Below are 16,560 nucleotides of genomic sequence, written 5' to 3'. Positions count from 1 at the left end.
TAATGGAACAGTTCTACCACCACCAGAACAGAGCACAAGGAGGCAGCACACTACCAGGACTTTCACTGCAGTCACTCACCTGTAAACATTTCTTTCTCCTGCTTCATCATCTTTCGTTCAATTTTCTTACCAACAAGTCTTCTCAACCTTTTCTTATCAGATCTATTTAATACAAAAATCAGAATCAGGTTTAATATCATCAGCATACATTGTGAAATTTGTTGTCTTTGCAGCAGAACAATGCAATACATAATAGGGGGAAAAAAAACAAACTACAGCAAGTATATATACATTTTAAATAGTTAAATATTTAGTGCAAATAAAACTAAAAAGTAGTGAGGTAGTTTTCATGGGTTCAATGTCCATTCACAAATCGGATGGGTGTGCCTTCAGGCTTCTGTACCTCCTTCCTGGAGGTAGCAATGAGAACAAGGCATGACCTGGCAGAGGGCAGTCCCTAACGATGGACGCCGCCTTTCTAGGGCACCGCTCTTGTCCTGGACACTGCGGAGGCTAGTGCCCATGATGGAGCTGACAGAGTTTACAACCCTGCAGCTTATTTTGATCCTGTACAATAGTGCCCCACCCCCCCGCCCACCATCAGCAAAATGCATAACTGTGCACAAAAAAAGTTCAAAGACACTTTTACCCCTTGAATTCTCACATTCGTTTCATCTCCACATTTATTGACTTGCACCACATTCTTTACTAAAAAGTGACAGATGGAGTTTCAAGTTCTGAACTGGCATTATTAGATCAAACAACGTACATTAGATCAAACTTTTTGTTTAAGAGCTTACAAGACTGTATACTGAAAACAAAAAGAGTATGACATAGAATACTTAATGGTTGCACAGGTCTACGCATATAGTTCAAAACTCAAAACTTGTGCAAACTAACAGAATGTTAGATGAAGTATTGTTATACATAATCTCAAAAAAACATTACTCGTAATGAAAAACACAAGATGACACTGTCTACAAATACACGTTCTTCTACTTAGAGCTGAAGGCAGCTCCAAGACATAGGAATAGAGTTGGGCCATTTGGTTCACAGTCTGCTCCAGCACTCCATCATGACCAATTTAGTATCCCTCTCAACCCCATTCTCCTGCCTTCTCCTTCTCATAACCTTTGAGACCCTTACTCATCAAGAACCTATCAACCTCCACTTTAAATATACCCAATGACTTGCCCTCCAAAGCCGTCCGTGGGAATGAGTTCCACAGTTTCGCAGCCCTCTTGGTAAAAGTCTACTGTAACAAATGAATGACACACTGACTTAGATCCTAAGTAATTAATGGCGATTGATCTTTTACAAGGTTGGGGAGGAGGTACAGTGGGTTTTGGGGAATGGCCGAGGTAGAACGAACTTTGATACGTTTGTTTTGGTACACTGTACACAGATAAAAGTGATTTAACACCAAATCACACTATCATTTCAGCACCAGTTTTCAGGCCAACTTCCACTAAAAGCCTCTGGAAATTTGAGTCCATCAGAAGTGCAATTTTTTTTTGTTCAGGGTCTATTTTGAAAATAGTTAACGGAAGGTAATAGCAAATAAAAATTTATCTTATGGTTGCACATATATGCTACACTTTGGAAATAAATGTTGCATTAAATATTTCAGTTTACGTATCTGCAGTATTAACTTGAATGCAAAACACTGCAAATAATGGAAATGTGAAATAACAGAAAACTCTCAGGTCAGCATGATAAAGTCATTAATAGTTTATGTGAGCTCTGTTTCTCTGCCCACAGACACTGAAAACCATTACGCCATGAAGTTTACGTCGTTACACCATTACGCCATAAAACCATGAAGTTTTTTTAAAAACTTCAGCATCATAGAAACATAGAAAATAGGAGCAGGAGTAGGCCATTTGGCCCTTCGAGCCTGCACCACCATTCAGTATGATCATGGCTGATCATCCAACTCAGAAACCTGTACTTGCCTTCCCTCCATACCCCCGATCCCTTTAGCCACAAGGGCCATATCTAACTCCCTCTTAAGTAAGCCAATGAACTGGCCTCAACTGTTTCCTGTGGCAGAGAATTCCATAGATTCACCACTCTCTGTGTGATGAAGTTTTTCCTCATCTCAGTCCTAAAAGGCTTCCCCTTTATCCTCAAACTGTGATCCCTCGGTCTGGACTTCTCAACATCGGGAACAATCTTCCTGCATCTAGCCTGTCCAATCCCTTTAGGATTTTATACGTTTCAATAAGATCCCCCTTCAATCTTCTAAATTCCAACGAGTATAAGCCTAGTCGATCCAGTCTTTCATCATATGAAAGTCCTGCCATCCCAGGAATCAATCTGGTGAACCTTCTTTGTACTCCCTCTATGGCAAGAGTGTCTTTCCTCAGATTAGGGGACCAAAACTGCACACAATACTCCAGTCTGATAATAATCAGTCTGATTAGCAATACATTTTATATCTTGTGAATATTCATAAATTTATTAGATGATATTCACAATGACAGATCCTCTTTCCTTTTACGAAAAAATGAAAATATTGCAATTATCCTTAACGATAGCATTTGTACATTGATAATAGAACATACTCTTTTTTTCTCTCAGACTTTGATTTCACATGGCTATCCTTTTCTTTCCCCTTGTCCTCCATCTCAGGATAACGTGGCAGCTGATTTTCGCTCATGAATATTACGTGCTTTGCCTCCTGCTCCATGCGTTGAATATAATTTTTCACTGACTCCCGTTTCTTCCTCTTAAACTTCGGAACCCGTACATCCCCATGCGGATCTGAGCCTCCTAAAGCAGATGTCCTTTTTGGCTTTTCTGGGTGTTTAAAGGAAAGCAAAATCAGAATTTCTCTTCACATAGTCACAGATTATTCAGCTAATATTTAATTTATACATTTGTAAATAACAACTGGTCCCAAAACAGATAGCTTACAAGATTTATGCTTGACTGTTATTTCCCCTCTATAGAAGCTGTCCCACTTGCTGAGCTCCCCCAGCATTTTGTGTGTTGCTCAAGATTTCCAGTATTTGCAGAAGCTTGTGTTTATAACTTACAAGAGGCCTGGGGTCAGCCATAGGAGTTTTAAATTTAACTTCATTTATTTAGAGATACACCGCCTAAATATGCCCATGTGACCAATGAATCTATTAACCCATACGTTTTTGGAATGTGGGAGGCAGTCGAAGCTCCTGGAGGATACCCATGCTGTCATGGGGAGAACAACATACAAGCTCCTTACAGGCAGAAGCGGGAATTGAACCCAAGTCACTGGTACAGTAATAAGAGTTATGATAACTGTTATGCTACTGTGCGTAGGTACACACACAGCGGTTGATATCTGAAACTCTCTGCCAGAAGAGGCGGTGGAGTGAGATATAATCACTACGATTAGAGGGCAACTGGACAGGCAAGGCATGAAAGATTCTGTACCCCCAACGTGGGCAAATGGGATTAGATTGGCATGGGCATGATAGTCCAAAACCTGCTGTAGAACTGTATGACTTGCTGAGATGCTGGTGCTCATAGAACCATCAAGAAGAGAGAAGATCGGCAAATTAAAAAGCTTATTATTGGAGAAGTATCAAAGGCAATGGAAAATAAGAAAGATTGCTATAATTAAAATATTAGTGGCTGAAGTGAGTAGATCAAGGGTTCCTAGGCTTTTTTATGCCATGGACTCCTACCATTAACCAAGGGGTCCACAACCCCAGGTTGGGAACCCCTGGAGTAGATTGATGTTGATAAAACAAATGAAAAAAATCTCAGAAATTCTGCCTTTAGGCATGTATAGTTTGATACTTATGCAATTTATTAAAATGACCATGGTTTTCTCATTCACTAAAAAGTTATTCTATATGTAAAATATACTTATGAATTTACAGATTACGATATATTAAATCACAATGTACAATTTAAAATCTGAAATGACTCAAGTGCCAAGAGAATAAAAAAACATACCTGAATACATGTATATAAATTTGTAGGGTACCACTGGACAGAATCAAGATTATAAAACTGAGACATACTATGCTGATTGTAACAAGAACAAAGGTGACAAAGAGCCACAAATAAGTAAAGAGTCTGATTTTTTAAAAAATGGTAAATTAAATATAATTGGGGAGGAATTGTTGGAATTGCAAGTTTATCTACAAAGAAATACCAAAACAGAATATAACTTAAGTGGAAGAAGACTACAAAATCAGGGATCAACTTTATTCAACAGTTATTACCCCTCAACCATCAGGCTCTTGAACCAGAGTGGTTAACTTCACTCACCCTATCACTGAACTGTTTCCAAAACCTATGGGTTCACTTTCAAGAGCCCTTCATCTCATGCTCTCGATATTTATTGCACATTTATTTACTTTTTTGTATTTGCACAGTTTACTGTCTTTTGCACATTGGTTGTTTGTCCGTCTTGTGCGCACTTTTTCATTGCTTCTACGGCGTTTCTTTGTATCTACTGTGAATGCCCACAAGAAAATTAATCTCGGGGATGTACATGGTAACATACATGTACTTGGATAATAAATTTACTTTGAACATACATATTTAGATACATTTGGAATTTGCTGCAGTGTGTTAGCATGACATGCAACCAGTGTGCATAAACACCATCATGTAAATGCAAACAGCATTATAAAATACTGTTGGAGAGTGACATAACCTATGAAATAATTTAACCTTTCAGGTTTAACAAATAATTAAGAAAAGCAAGTGAATGCTGATGGGCATTGCAAGTTGGAGAAGGAGAGGTTTTTCCATCTGTAGGGGCTGAGTGGATCTGAGACCTAGGTTAGATTAACCACGATGTGAATGAATGGCTGAGCAGGCTGAAAAAACATGTCCTTATGTCCTATGTCCTTATGCAATGGATGAAATATTGTGTAGTATAATATTTTAAACTAAAGCATAGTCGAGACATGTATAGGAAACATTAAATTACTTCCATTTTTTCTAAATGGCTGTGTATTGTATCATATATGCCACATTGGAATCAATAAGACCTCAGAGAGAACAAAAGAAATCAGATAATTTCCGTTAGCATTTGGCCATTCCTGAAGACATCAATGTAGAGATGACTTTATTTTCTTGCACATCATTACATTAATTGTGATGATAAAGTCAATATCCCACTCACTACAGCAATAATTCCCCAATTAAAGCCTTTGATTACTGCCACAGATATTCCCACTGACATAAAGGTCAAACAATTTTGATAACAAATCTACTCTCAAGTTAAACAAGACACGTGATTAAAATCTTCACCAAAAGCAGAACTTCCCAGTGGCCAAACATTTTAATTCTAACTCCCATTCCGACATGTCAGTCCATGACTTTATCTTCCACAGGTTGAAAGAGCAAAACCTTATTTAACACCTGGGCAGCCTTCAACCTGATGACATGAATATCAATTTCTCCTTCCAATAAAAATATTTTCCCTTCTCCGCTCCCCCTTTTCTTCTATTCCTCACTCTGGCCTCTTACCTCTTCAACTTGCCTGTCTCCTCCCCCAGGGTCCCATCTTCCCCTTCTCCTATGGTCCACTCTCCTCTCCTATCAGATCCCTTGCTCTCCAGCCCTTTACTTTTGCTACCAACCTGGCTTTACCTGTCACCTTCCAGTTATCCTCCTTCCCTCCCCCCATCTTTTTATTTTGTTATCTTTCTCCCTTCCTATCCAGACCTAATGAAGGGTCTCAGCCTGTAATGTCGACTGTTTATTCATTTCCATAGATGCTGCCTAACTTGCTGAGTTCCTCCAGCAGTGACAGAGTGACAGATTAAAAATATTGTTCAAAAAGACGCAGAACAAACTCCCCCAACAGCATTGTTTGATGGCTGTTTCTCTGTTTGGTTTCAATTTTGACTTAAACTGAATCTTCACCACCTTCACCTGATTACTGACTGACAGCATGTGCTAGTCCCTAGGTTCCTGAATGAAATAAAACAAAAAAAGCCTTCAGCTGCTCAAGAGGAACATATAAACAATATCACCCACAAGAGAATTTGATCTATTTATATACCGTACTCTGAAAAAATCTTAGGCACATATATACATAGTTAGGATGCCCAAGAAGTTTGCACCATATTGTATTTGTCAATGTGGAGTGGAGAGCGAGCTTGTAAATCTGGCGGGAGCAAACGGTGTTGGGGATGGCGAGGGAGGACTGCCGCGGGCAGGGTGTGGGACAGGTGGCAGAGAAGAAGTGCCACCTAAGTCTTTTGCACAGTACTGTAGATAAATCAAATCCACTAAAAGCCAATACACCATATCAAGCTTGAGCAAACTGATATGCGTCCAATGCTCAACATGTGATTCAGGCTCATGGTAACATGAGCAAGATGAGTAATAATTACTAATGGAATACTGGTGACCCCCACCCTCAGAGTGGAGAGGGGCAGGTTGTTGCCTTCCTAGAAAACAGTCCAAACCACAATTTTCCTGAACACAAAGGCACATCATCTGTGCAAGCATCACGAAGCAAGTAATTTGTTTGTTTATTTACTTTTATTTCTTATAAGTTCAATGAGAGTTAATTTTATTCCACATCTCACAGTTTTGGAGCGTGATCTGTGAATTTTGAGGATAGATTTCTGATACCCAATCAGCCATGATGCAGGGCTCATCCGTAACACTAAAAGCATTTTTTACCTGGTTTTGGCTTCCTTTTTTTCATCTTCCGCTTCAATTCCTCTTTACTTCTCATTATCTCACGGAGTTTGAATGGAATTTCTTGTTCGTCAATATTTTTGGGCTTCATATTGCTCTTCCTTGGTTTGCTAAGGAGTTAAAAGTGCATTGTCAGTTGATCATGTATTCTATTTCCAACACAATTAACGAAATATCTGGATTCTTTGCTTCAACTACACAGTGATGACACAAACTAAGATTGAGTTCAAGGAGTGCATCTGGGTGCAGATTCTTATGGACTGTGCTAGGGAACCGGAACTGTAGTTGAATGATCCGAGAATGAGGTTGATAAAGAGCTACAGGAAGGTAGTCACCCCTAAGTTGCAGGAGGCAGGTAGCTGGGTGACTGTTCTGAGGGGGCACAGAAATAGGCAGATAGTTCAGATTACCCCGTGGCAATTTCCCTCAGTAACAACTATACCACATTGGATTCTTTGGGAGGGTGGGGGTGAATAACCTTCAGGGGGAAACCACAATGAACAGATCTCTGGCACTGAAGGGGGGGGGAGAGAAGAGGAGAGCAGTGATGATAGGAGATTCAATAGTTGGGGGATTCTGTGGATGTGAAAGAGACTCCAGATGCCAGAGTCAGGGACATCTCAGATCAGGTCCACAGCATTCTAAAGGGGGAGGGTGAGCAGCCAGAAACTATGGTACATATTAGTACCAACTACATAGGTAGGAAAAAGGTGGACTTGAAGAGAGAATACAGGTATCCCCCACTTTCCGAAAGTTCGCTTTACGCCACTTCGCTTTTATGAAAGACCTACATTAGTACTTGTTTTTGCTAACTGAAAGAAATCCGGAGGATTTTCACTTTTACGAAAAAAGGCGAAAAGCGAAAATAGCATTCAGCGTTTGTTTTGCAGCGAGCCGTTACAGAGGCAGCGCACCGCCAAGCTCCTTCCCCAGGAACTACACTCAGCATCTCAGCATCAAGCCGCCATAGCTTTGAACTGTGTCTGTGAGCATCTGTGCTTTATCTCGATTTATTTTGTGCATCCGTTAGCAAGATGTCCTAAGGTATCAGAAAAGCCTAAGAGAGCTCGTAAGGATGTTACGCTTAGCATAAAACTGGACGTAATTAAGCGTTTTGATCGTGGTGAATGAAATAAAGACATTGTGCGCGCGTTGAACTTGCCTGTATCCACCATTCATACTATATGTTACTGTTATTTTAGGTTTTATGTGTTATTTGGTATGATTTGGTAGGTTATTTTTTGGGTGTGTGAACGCTCAAAAATTTTTCCCATATAAATTAATGGTAATTGCTTCTTCGCTTTACGCCATTTCGGCTTACGAAAGGTTTCATAGGAACGCTGCACTTTCGGATAGCGGGGGAAACCTGTATACGGAAATAGGTAGGAAGCTGAAAAGCAGGACCTTAAGGGTAGTAATCTCTGGAATGCTGCCTGTACCACATGCCAGGAAGGTAATAGGATGATATGCTAGATGAATGTGTGGCTGATGATTTGGTGCTGGGGCAGAATTTCAGATTTGTGGATCACTGGGATCTCTTCTGGGGAAGGTATGACCTGTACAAAAGGGACGGGTTATACCTGGGGGCCAATATTCTTGTGGGCAGGTTTGCCAGATCTGTTGGGGAGGGTTTAAAGTACCTTGGGGGATGGGAACCAGAGTGAAGTCACGGTTTCACTGTGTTCATGTCTTGTAATGTTCTATTTACAGGGACTTGAAGATCAGGGAGTGATCTCAAGTTTGAGGTTCTGAGATACAAAAGGGAAGCTGATAGGAAGAAACAATGTTCCCCTGCCGGGTATTACTGTCTAATAATAATAGCTGGGTACACTGCCATAAAACATAGAAAAGTTCGGAAAGACTTCTCAATATGAAGTTTGGCACTCCCATTCACATCAGAAATAAATGCCACATAAAACGTAAGCTTTAACTCTGTGATTGCTAGATAATTTGTTAAATACATTACAGTTTATGGGATAATGCAGATATACGAACTTGCACAATGTAAGCATTTATTAATTAAAGCATAAACAAGAGAAAGTCTGCAGGCACTGGAAATCCGAGCAACACACACAAAATGCCGGAGGCACTCGGTCCAGGCCAGAAGGCATCTATGGGAAAGAGTACAGTCGACGTTTCGGGCCAAAACCCTTCGGCAGGAATTAAAGCATATTCCTTCAAGAGCCTAAACCATTCTGCCGTCACCAGCATACTTGTGAAGTGCAATCCCTGTGGCAGTATAAACAAAACTACCAGAATGTTCATCAGAATTCCACAGAGTGCAATGTGACACCAACCAAGCAAGTTTTTTTTCTTCAAACATCAAGTTACAAGAAGATCTTTTCCCTTCAGTATTGTCATGCTTTCCTCTGGTCTCCTATGGAATTCAAAAAATTAATTGGACAGTTAATCAACCTATGTTCCAAAAACATAATAAATTGACTTTTGACAAATTGCCACGAATTTAACAGAATGAGACCTGGGCTTTCTGATTCACACAGTAAAAAGTAAAAAGAGATGATATACGTTATATACCTAGGAATCTAAAGATACGCTTAATCTAATGCCATTCACCTGCTTGATCGTAGACCAGCTATGACTATATTGTAATGCACAACAGACTCTATAAGTGGTCCAAATACCCCTATGCTTCAAAGACAAGCATACCAAAAAGACAAACTTACTCCAGTTGGCTTTAGGATTCGTTTCCAAGCCTCTCAATTTGGACCTTCTGAGGATCCCAGGTACTCACATTTTATTGACTCTGCCTCTCGCCGCTTCTCCCGTCAAGCTCTGAAGGCGACTCTCTCCGCCATGAGGAGGTACTTGGTGTCCCTATCCCAGACCCTTCCACTCCACCTTCGGGACACTTTCTTTGCTGTCTGTAATGGTCCTACCCGTTATTTCATCCTCCGTCGGATCCGCGCCTGCAATCGCCGTTTTTTTGACTTTGTCATGTTAGGCAAAGATCGCAAGATCCTACATCTACGGACTCCAGAGCCTGCTGGCCATGAAACTAGCAGGCATGAACTTCAGATTACCTCTGCCATTGATCTCACCGGCTCCAACACCTCAGGGCATATTCAAAACCCGGACTCCAGCAACCACCATGGACACCTTCAAAGTGATTGCGCAACCACCAACTGCGACTCCAGCCTTGAACTCCAGGCCGGGTCTTTATGTGCTGCTATTGTGACTCCCGTCTCCCCTTCCCCCACCAATACTCTGCAATCCCGTCTCCTTCAGATCCCACCATCAGCTCCTGGGCCCTCAGAGGCTCCATCTTCCTCTCACCCCAACCATCCCCTCTTCACTGACACCCCCAGCCTCCCCCCTCCCCCCCTCTGATCCCAGCTGTCATCCGTGCCGGGTCTTTACCATCCCCTCCGACCTTCAACTGTCGGAGGCAGAGCGCTCTGTCCTCAGTAAGGGCCTCACCTTTGTCCCCCTTCGCCCACACCTCAGCGAGTTCCGTGTTCGCCATGATGCGGAACTGTTCTTCCGCCGTCTCCGTCTCCGAGCCTACTTCTTCGGCAAGGAATCTTCCACCCCCACCGATGACCCCTTCTCCCGTCTTCAACCCTCCTCTTCTTCATGGACACCCTGCTCTGGTCTTCTGCCTGCTCTGGATCTCTTTATCGCTAACTGCCGACGGGACATCAACCGTCTCGACTTCACCGCACCTTGTCCCCATTCCAACCTCACGCCTTCGGAACACTCTGCTCTCCACTCCCTCCGCACTAATCCTAACCTTATTATTAAACCCGCCGATAAGGGGGGTGCTGTTGTAGTTTGGCGTACTGACCTCTACCTTGCCGAGGCGCAGCGACAACTCGCGGATACCTCCTCTTATTTACCCCTCGATCGTGACCCCACTAAGGAACACCAGGCCATTGTCTCCCACACCATCACCGACTTTATCCGCTCAGGGGATCTCCCATCCACTGCTACCAACCTTATAGTTCCCACACCTCGCACTTCCCGTTTCTACCTCCTACCCAAGATCCACAAACCTGCCTGTCCTGGCCGACCTATTGTCTCAGCTTGCTCCTGCCCCACCGAACTCGTTTCTGCATACCTCAACACGGTTTTATCCCTCCTTGTTCAATCCCTTCCTACCTATGTTCGTGACACTTCTCACGCTCTTAAACTTTTCGATGATTTTAAGTTCCCTGGCCCCCACCGCTTTATTTTCACCATGGATGTCCAATCCTTATATACTTCCATCCCCCATCAGGAAGGTCTCAAAGCTCTACGCTTCTTTTTGGATTCCAGACCTAATCAGTTCCCCTCTACCACCACTCTGCTCCGTCGAGCGAAATTAGTCCTAACTCTTAATAATTTCTCCTTTGGCTCCTCCCACTTCCTCCAAACTAAAGGTGCAGCTATGGGCACCCGTATGGGTCCTAGCTATGCCTGCCTTTTTGTTGGCTTTGTGGAACAATCTATGTTCCGTGCCTATTCTGCTATCTGTCCCCCACTTTTCCTTCGCTACATCGACGACTGCATTGGCGCTGCTTCCTGCACGCATGCAGAGCTCGTTGATTTTATTAACTTTCCCTCCAACTTTCACCCTGCCCTCAAGTTTACCTGGTCCATTTCCGACACCTCCCTCCCCTTTCTAGATCTTTCTGTCTCTGTCTCTGGAGACAGCTTATCCACTGATGTCTACTATAAGCCTACTGACTCTCACAGCTATCTGGACTACTCCTCTTCTCACCCTGTCTCTTGCAAAAACGCCATCCCCTTCTCGCAATTCCTCCGTCTCCGCCGCATCTGCTCTCAGGATGAGGCTTTTCATTCTAGGACAAGGGAGATGTCTTCCTTTTTTAAAGAAAGGGGCTTCCCTTCCTCCACTATCAACTCTGCTCTTAAACGCATCTCCCCCATTTCACATACATCTGCTCTCACTCCATCCTCCTGCCACCCCACTAGGAATAGGGCTCCCCTGATCCTCACCTACCACCCCACCAGCCTCCGGGTCCAACATATTATTCTCCGTAACTTCCGCCACCTCCAACGGGATCCCACACTAAGCACATCTTTCCCTCCCCGCCTCTCTCTGCATTCCACAGGGATTGCTCCCTACGCAACTCCCTTGTCCATTTGTCCCCCCCATCCCTCCCCACTGATCTCCCTCCTGGCACTTATCCGTGTAAGCGGAACAAGTGCTACACATGCCCTTACACTTCCTCCCTTACCACCATTCAGGGCCCCAAACAGTCCTTCCAGGTGAGGCAACACTTCACCTGTGAGTCGGCTGGGGTGATATACTGCGTCCGGTGCTCCCGATGTGGCCTTTTATATATTGGCGAGACCCGACGCAGACTGGGAGACCGCTTTGCTGAACACCTACGCTCTGTCCGCCAGAGAAGGCAGGATCTCCCAGTGGCCACACATTTTGGTTCCGCATCCCATTCCCATTTTGACATGTCTATCCACGGCCTCCTCTACTGTAAAGATGAAGCCACACTCAGGTTGGAGGAACAACACCTTATATTCCGTCTGGGTAGCCTCCAACCTGATGGCATGAACATCGACTTCTCTAACTTCCGCTAATGCCCCACCTCCCCCTCGTACCCCATCTGTTACTTATTTTTGTGCACACATTCTTTCTCTCGCTCTCCTTTTTCTCCCTCTGTCCCTCTGAATATACCCCTTGCCCATCCTCTGGGTTTCCCCCCACCTCCTTGTCTTTCTTCCTGGACCTCCTGTCCCATGATCCTCTCGTATCCCCTTTTGCCTATTACCTGTCCAGCTCTTGGCTCTATCCCTCCCCCTCCTGTCTTCTCCTATCATTTTGGATCTCCCCCTCCCCCTCCAACTTTCAAATCCCTTACTCACTCTTCCTTCAGTTAGTCCTGACGAAGGGTCACGGCCTGAAACGTCGACTGCACCTCTTCCTAGAGATGCTGCCTGGCCTGCTGCGTTCACCAGTAACTTTTATGAGTGTTGCTTGAATTTCCAGCATCTGCAGAATTCCTGTTGTTTGCATCCCAAAATTCATTTATTTTGCCTTTTCATTTCCAATAGCAAGTTGAAGTAAAACGATTCAATCACTGTACAGTCATCCCTCGATATCCGCGGGGGATTGGTTCCAGGACCCCCCCACGAATACCAAAATCCGCGGATGCTCAGGTCTCTCATGTAAAATGGCATAGTATTTGCATATAACCTACGCACACCCTCCCGTATACTTTAAATCATCTCTAGATTACCTATAATATCTAATACAATGTAAATACTTCGTAAATAGTTGTTATACCGTATTGTTTAGGGAATAATGACGCTTTGAAGGAGGCTCAATAATACTAATGTCAGGATCTGTGGAGGTTGAGGGCTGAGGATCTTCAAGCGTTTCAGGTCAAGGCCTTACAATTGCAGATGCTTTAGTTAGAAACGTTTTCATAGGAAGCTGTTTCTTCTTTTTCTTTGCATCATCAAACAAATCTTGCAGTGGTTGTAGGCATGTTGTTATCCTTCGGGTGACACGCAGGCTTCGTTCCATCGAAGGATCGTACTCGAGGATCATATCCTTTAACACTTGCGCCTGTTGAAAAACTGCTGCAAATTTTTCAAGTGTCCAAATTGATGGTTCTGCCTCCTCCAAATCTTCTGCATCATCAGCTTCTGTAGAGGATGTCAGCAGATCTTCGGGTTCCTCGTTGGTAATGGTTTCTCTATGCTCTTCTATGCGATCTTTCCAGGCCTTGGACCCCGGGGCCTGCTTGGCACTCTTATGGATGTAGGTACGATTGGGCATCTTCTTCCAGAACAAGCCCGTTTCATCACAATTGAAGACTTGCTCTGCAAGGTAGCCTTTCTCTTCTATGAGTTTCTTGAGCTCCTCTGGGAACGCTGATGCTGCCTCGGGATTAGCCGATGACGATTCTCCCGTGATCTTTAAATTCCTGAGGCTTTAGCGCTTTACATAGCTAGCCAGCTATCCCTTACTAGCCTTAAACTCCTTTCTCTCGCTCTCCTCAACCCCCTCACAGTAGTGCTCATAGAGGCTAAGTGCTTTTTCACACATAATTTTGCCATCAACAGGGATATGCTTCTATGACATGTCCTCTAGCCACACACTTAATGCTTTCTCAGTCTTTGCAAGCACTTTATCATGAACCAGAGAGACCATTTTTGCCGTTGTAGGGGTAGCACTAACACTTCCACGAATTTCAGCTTCTTTCTGCTTTATTGTGCAAATGCTCCATTCGTTCTTACCAACCTTACGGCCCACTTTGGCAAACATGCCACTTTTCAAAAGATCTAAGATTTTTATTTTCTTGGCAAGAGACAGCACTTTTCGCTCCCTCATAGGCTTTGAGAATTGCTTTGACCACTTAATTGCTTTTTAGGAGGCATTTTTTCACAGAAACAAAGGGTGCACACAACACAAGTAGTGAATGAATGAGTCGCGAGGTGAACAATGCTCAAACAACGAGTGCTAGAGAGAGACAGAGGATCTGTGAAATGGCCGGAGGCTACAGCAGGGTATGCCTACACATCACTTCATTCGTGTGGATTAAACGCAGTGCTTGGCGCACGGCAAATTCAAGTTTTGCTTTTTGGAACTTACTGGAATTTTTTTTCCGAATATTTTCGATCCGTGGTTGGTTGGATCCACGGATACGGAGGGCTGACTGTACATTTCAATCATTTCTACTTCGGCTCCCAAATCTTGGATCTGACTACAGAACCTTTTTAAAGTGTCATCATCTTCATTATGTGTAGTGTTGTATGCCATCGGCAATCATGGTCTTTCCACGGTCATGATTGTTCTTGACAAATATTTTTCAACAGAAGTGGTTTGCCATTGCCTTCTTCTGGGTAGTGTCTCCACAAGACGGGTGACCCCAACCATTATCAATACCCTTCAGACAATGTCTGCCTGGTGTCAACGATTGCATAAACAGGACTGGTGACATGCACCCACTGCTCATACAACCATTCACCACCTGCTCCCACGTGATTTGCTTGCTCACAGGTAGCTACAAAGCAAGAAACTCGAAGGAACCCAATTAAAGAAAAAGAAATAAAAATAAAAGACAAACATTTTATGTGTGAGAAAAAGGAAAAAAAACAAATGACGCAAACAACTGAAGCAAACAACATTCTGAACCAAAATTGAGTCCTCAGATCCGAACCCTGGAGTACGCCCAAAGCCTCACTTATCAGTTAATCGTATTAGTGGGCACAGAGCACCACTCCAAGGCAGTCTTCACAGCATCGGCACCATGGAGAAAGGAGTAACCATCGTGGAGAATGAACAAAATTGGCTCTCATACCGGATGCCAACACCCTGTCTTTTTAGTCTGTCTGGGCTGGTGTATAAATTGACCAGATGGACAGTGAAAGGCTCCGGCATACAGCAGAGGACTGACCATCACGGAGAGCGAATTAAATCAGCTCTTGCCTCCGATATGGGCCGGTACTTAAATTGTCTAAACAGCAAATCGTATCTTGCACTAGGACCCGGCTGCAGTGAAAGGCCCTGGCCCTAGACCACGGTACCCAGCGACTCGCTCCGGGCCTAGATTTCACCGTCCAGCCCAAAGCCACTCTCAAGCTCTTCATATCAGCTTGGCACCCAAAGTGATCCAACCTCAAACCCAGGCCAGCTGTACAGGCATTGGAACTCCATCTACAATGATTCTGCCACACACCATCTCAGCTCATCCCCCAAACTCACCTGGCTATTGTTCGCTCCTTCACTGTTTGCGGGGATAACAATACACAAATCACCTCAGAAAAAGTTTTTTGAGTGATGTCTTTGAATCGGGTTTCTTAGTTTTTGATTACCAGAGCACTGTCGCACGTGTTCAGTTGTGCCATCTTAACCAGGAGATAGGGTTAACAAATTAATAAAAACACTGACCAACAAACCTTCTGCTTCCTGAATATTTTGGGTGTGTCTTATGGATTTTGGGCTGCTGATCATGAAAATCACCATGAAATTTCCCTATCACACACCATTTTTTAAAAAATTGTCTACATTTGTTACTTTAAGTCATAATTCAAGCCAGAATAATTGATGCCAAGATTAAGGAAGGCATTTTTGTTGGTCCACAAATCAAACAGGTCATCAATAACAGGCAATTCGAAGAACTTCTAGCGGGACCAGAGAAAATCACATGGAAGACATTCAAGGCTGTTGTTGAAAAATTTTCTTGGCAACCTCACAGCATCAAACTACTTGCAGCTGGCTGACAACATGCTTCAAGCATACAAAACCAGGAAGTGCAGTATCTCACTAAAGATTCACTTTCTGCATTCACATTTAGATTTTTTCCTCTGCAAATCTTGGTACTGTCAGTGACGACCATGGTGAAAGGTTTCACCAGGACATTGCAGTCACGGAGAAACAGTATCAGGGCAACTGAAATCCATCAATACTGGCTGATTATTGTCCACCTCAGACACTGAGTACAAATGAAAATCATCAACAAGGCATTCTTGCTTGGTTGAACATCAGCACCATTGTGCAATTAAATGCATTACATGCAATAAAAGTTCTTTTCTTGTTTCTCCAAATTCCTATGTGATACAAGCGGTCTGAAATTATGCGTTCAGCTTCAAGCAGTTTATCAGAAACAAAAAAAAATCTGATGAAGCAACACTTTCAACAAAATTTGCTGTCCAGTGCATCTGTCATCTCAAAGCACTGCCAAATATATACACGTACACATATATAACACAAGTACAGCTATTTACAGTGCATCTATAATACCCCTTTTAGAGAATCCCAAAGCATTTTACAATAAATACTTTTGAAGTCAATGCTATAGGAAACAAAATAGCCAAGTTGCAATATAAATGAGACTGACTACGAGCTAAATTTTGGCCAGAATACTTTTCTGCGCTCCTTCAAACTGAGCCGTGGGGTCTCATCCATAGGCA

The 16,560-nt window shown here is 43.2% G+C and overlaps 1 protein-coding gene across 1 annotated transcript in view; it reads right to left on the bottom strand.

Annotated features, from left to right (window-relative positions):
• LOC140187291 (coiled-coil domain-containing protein 137-like) overlaps nt 1-16,560 on the bottom strand; it is a 32,970-nt gene that overhangs the window by 15,997 nt on the left and 413 nt on the right. The window contains exons 2-4 of the mRNA XM_072242451.1: nt 6,643-6,770; nt 2,568-2,802; nt 80-162 (exon numbers count right to left, since the gene is read on the bottom strand). Of these exons, the coding sequence (XP_072098552.1) occupies nt 80-162; nt 2,568-2,802; nt 6,643-6,770 (446 nt within the window). The remainder of the gene's footprint in view (nt 1-79; nt 163-2,567; nt 2,803-6,642; nt 6,771-16,560) is intronic.

The sequence above is a fragment of the Mobula birostris genome, chromosome 24, assembly GCF_030028105.1.
Source record: "Mobula birostris isolate sMobBir1 chromosome 24, sMobBir1.hap1, whole genome shotgun sequence".
In the NCBI taxonomy this organism is placed as follows: domain Eukaryota; kingdom Metazoa; phylum Chordata; class Chondrichthyes; order Myliobatiformes; family Myliobatidae; genus Mobula; species Mobula birostris.
The sequence above is the reverse complement of the archived record's forward strand: the minus strand, read 5'-3'. Positions and strand labels throughout refer to the sequence as shown.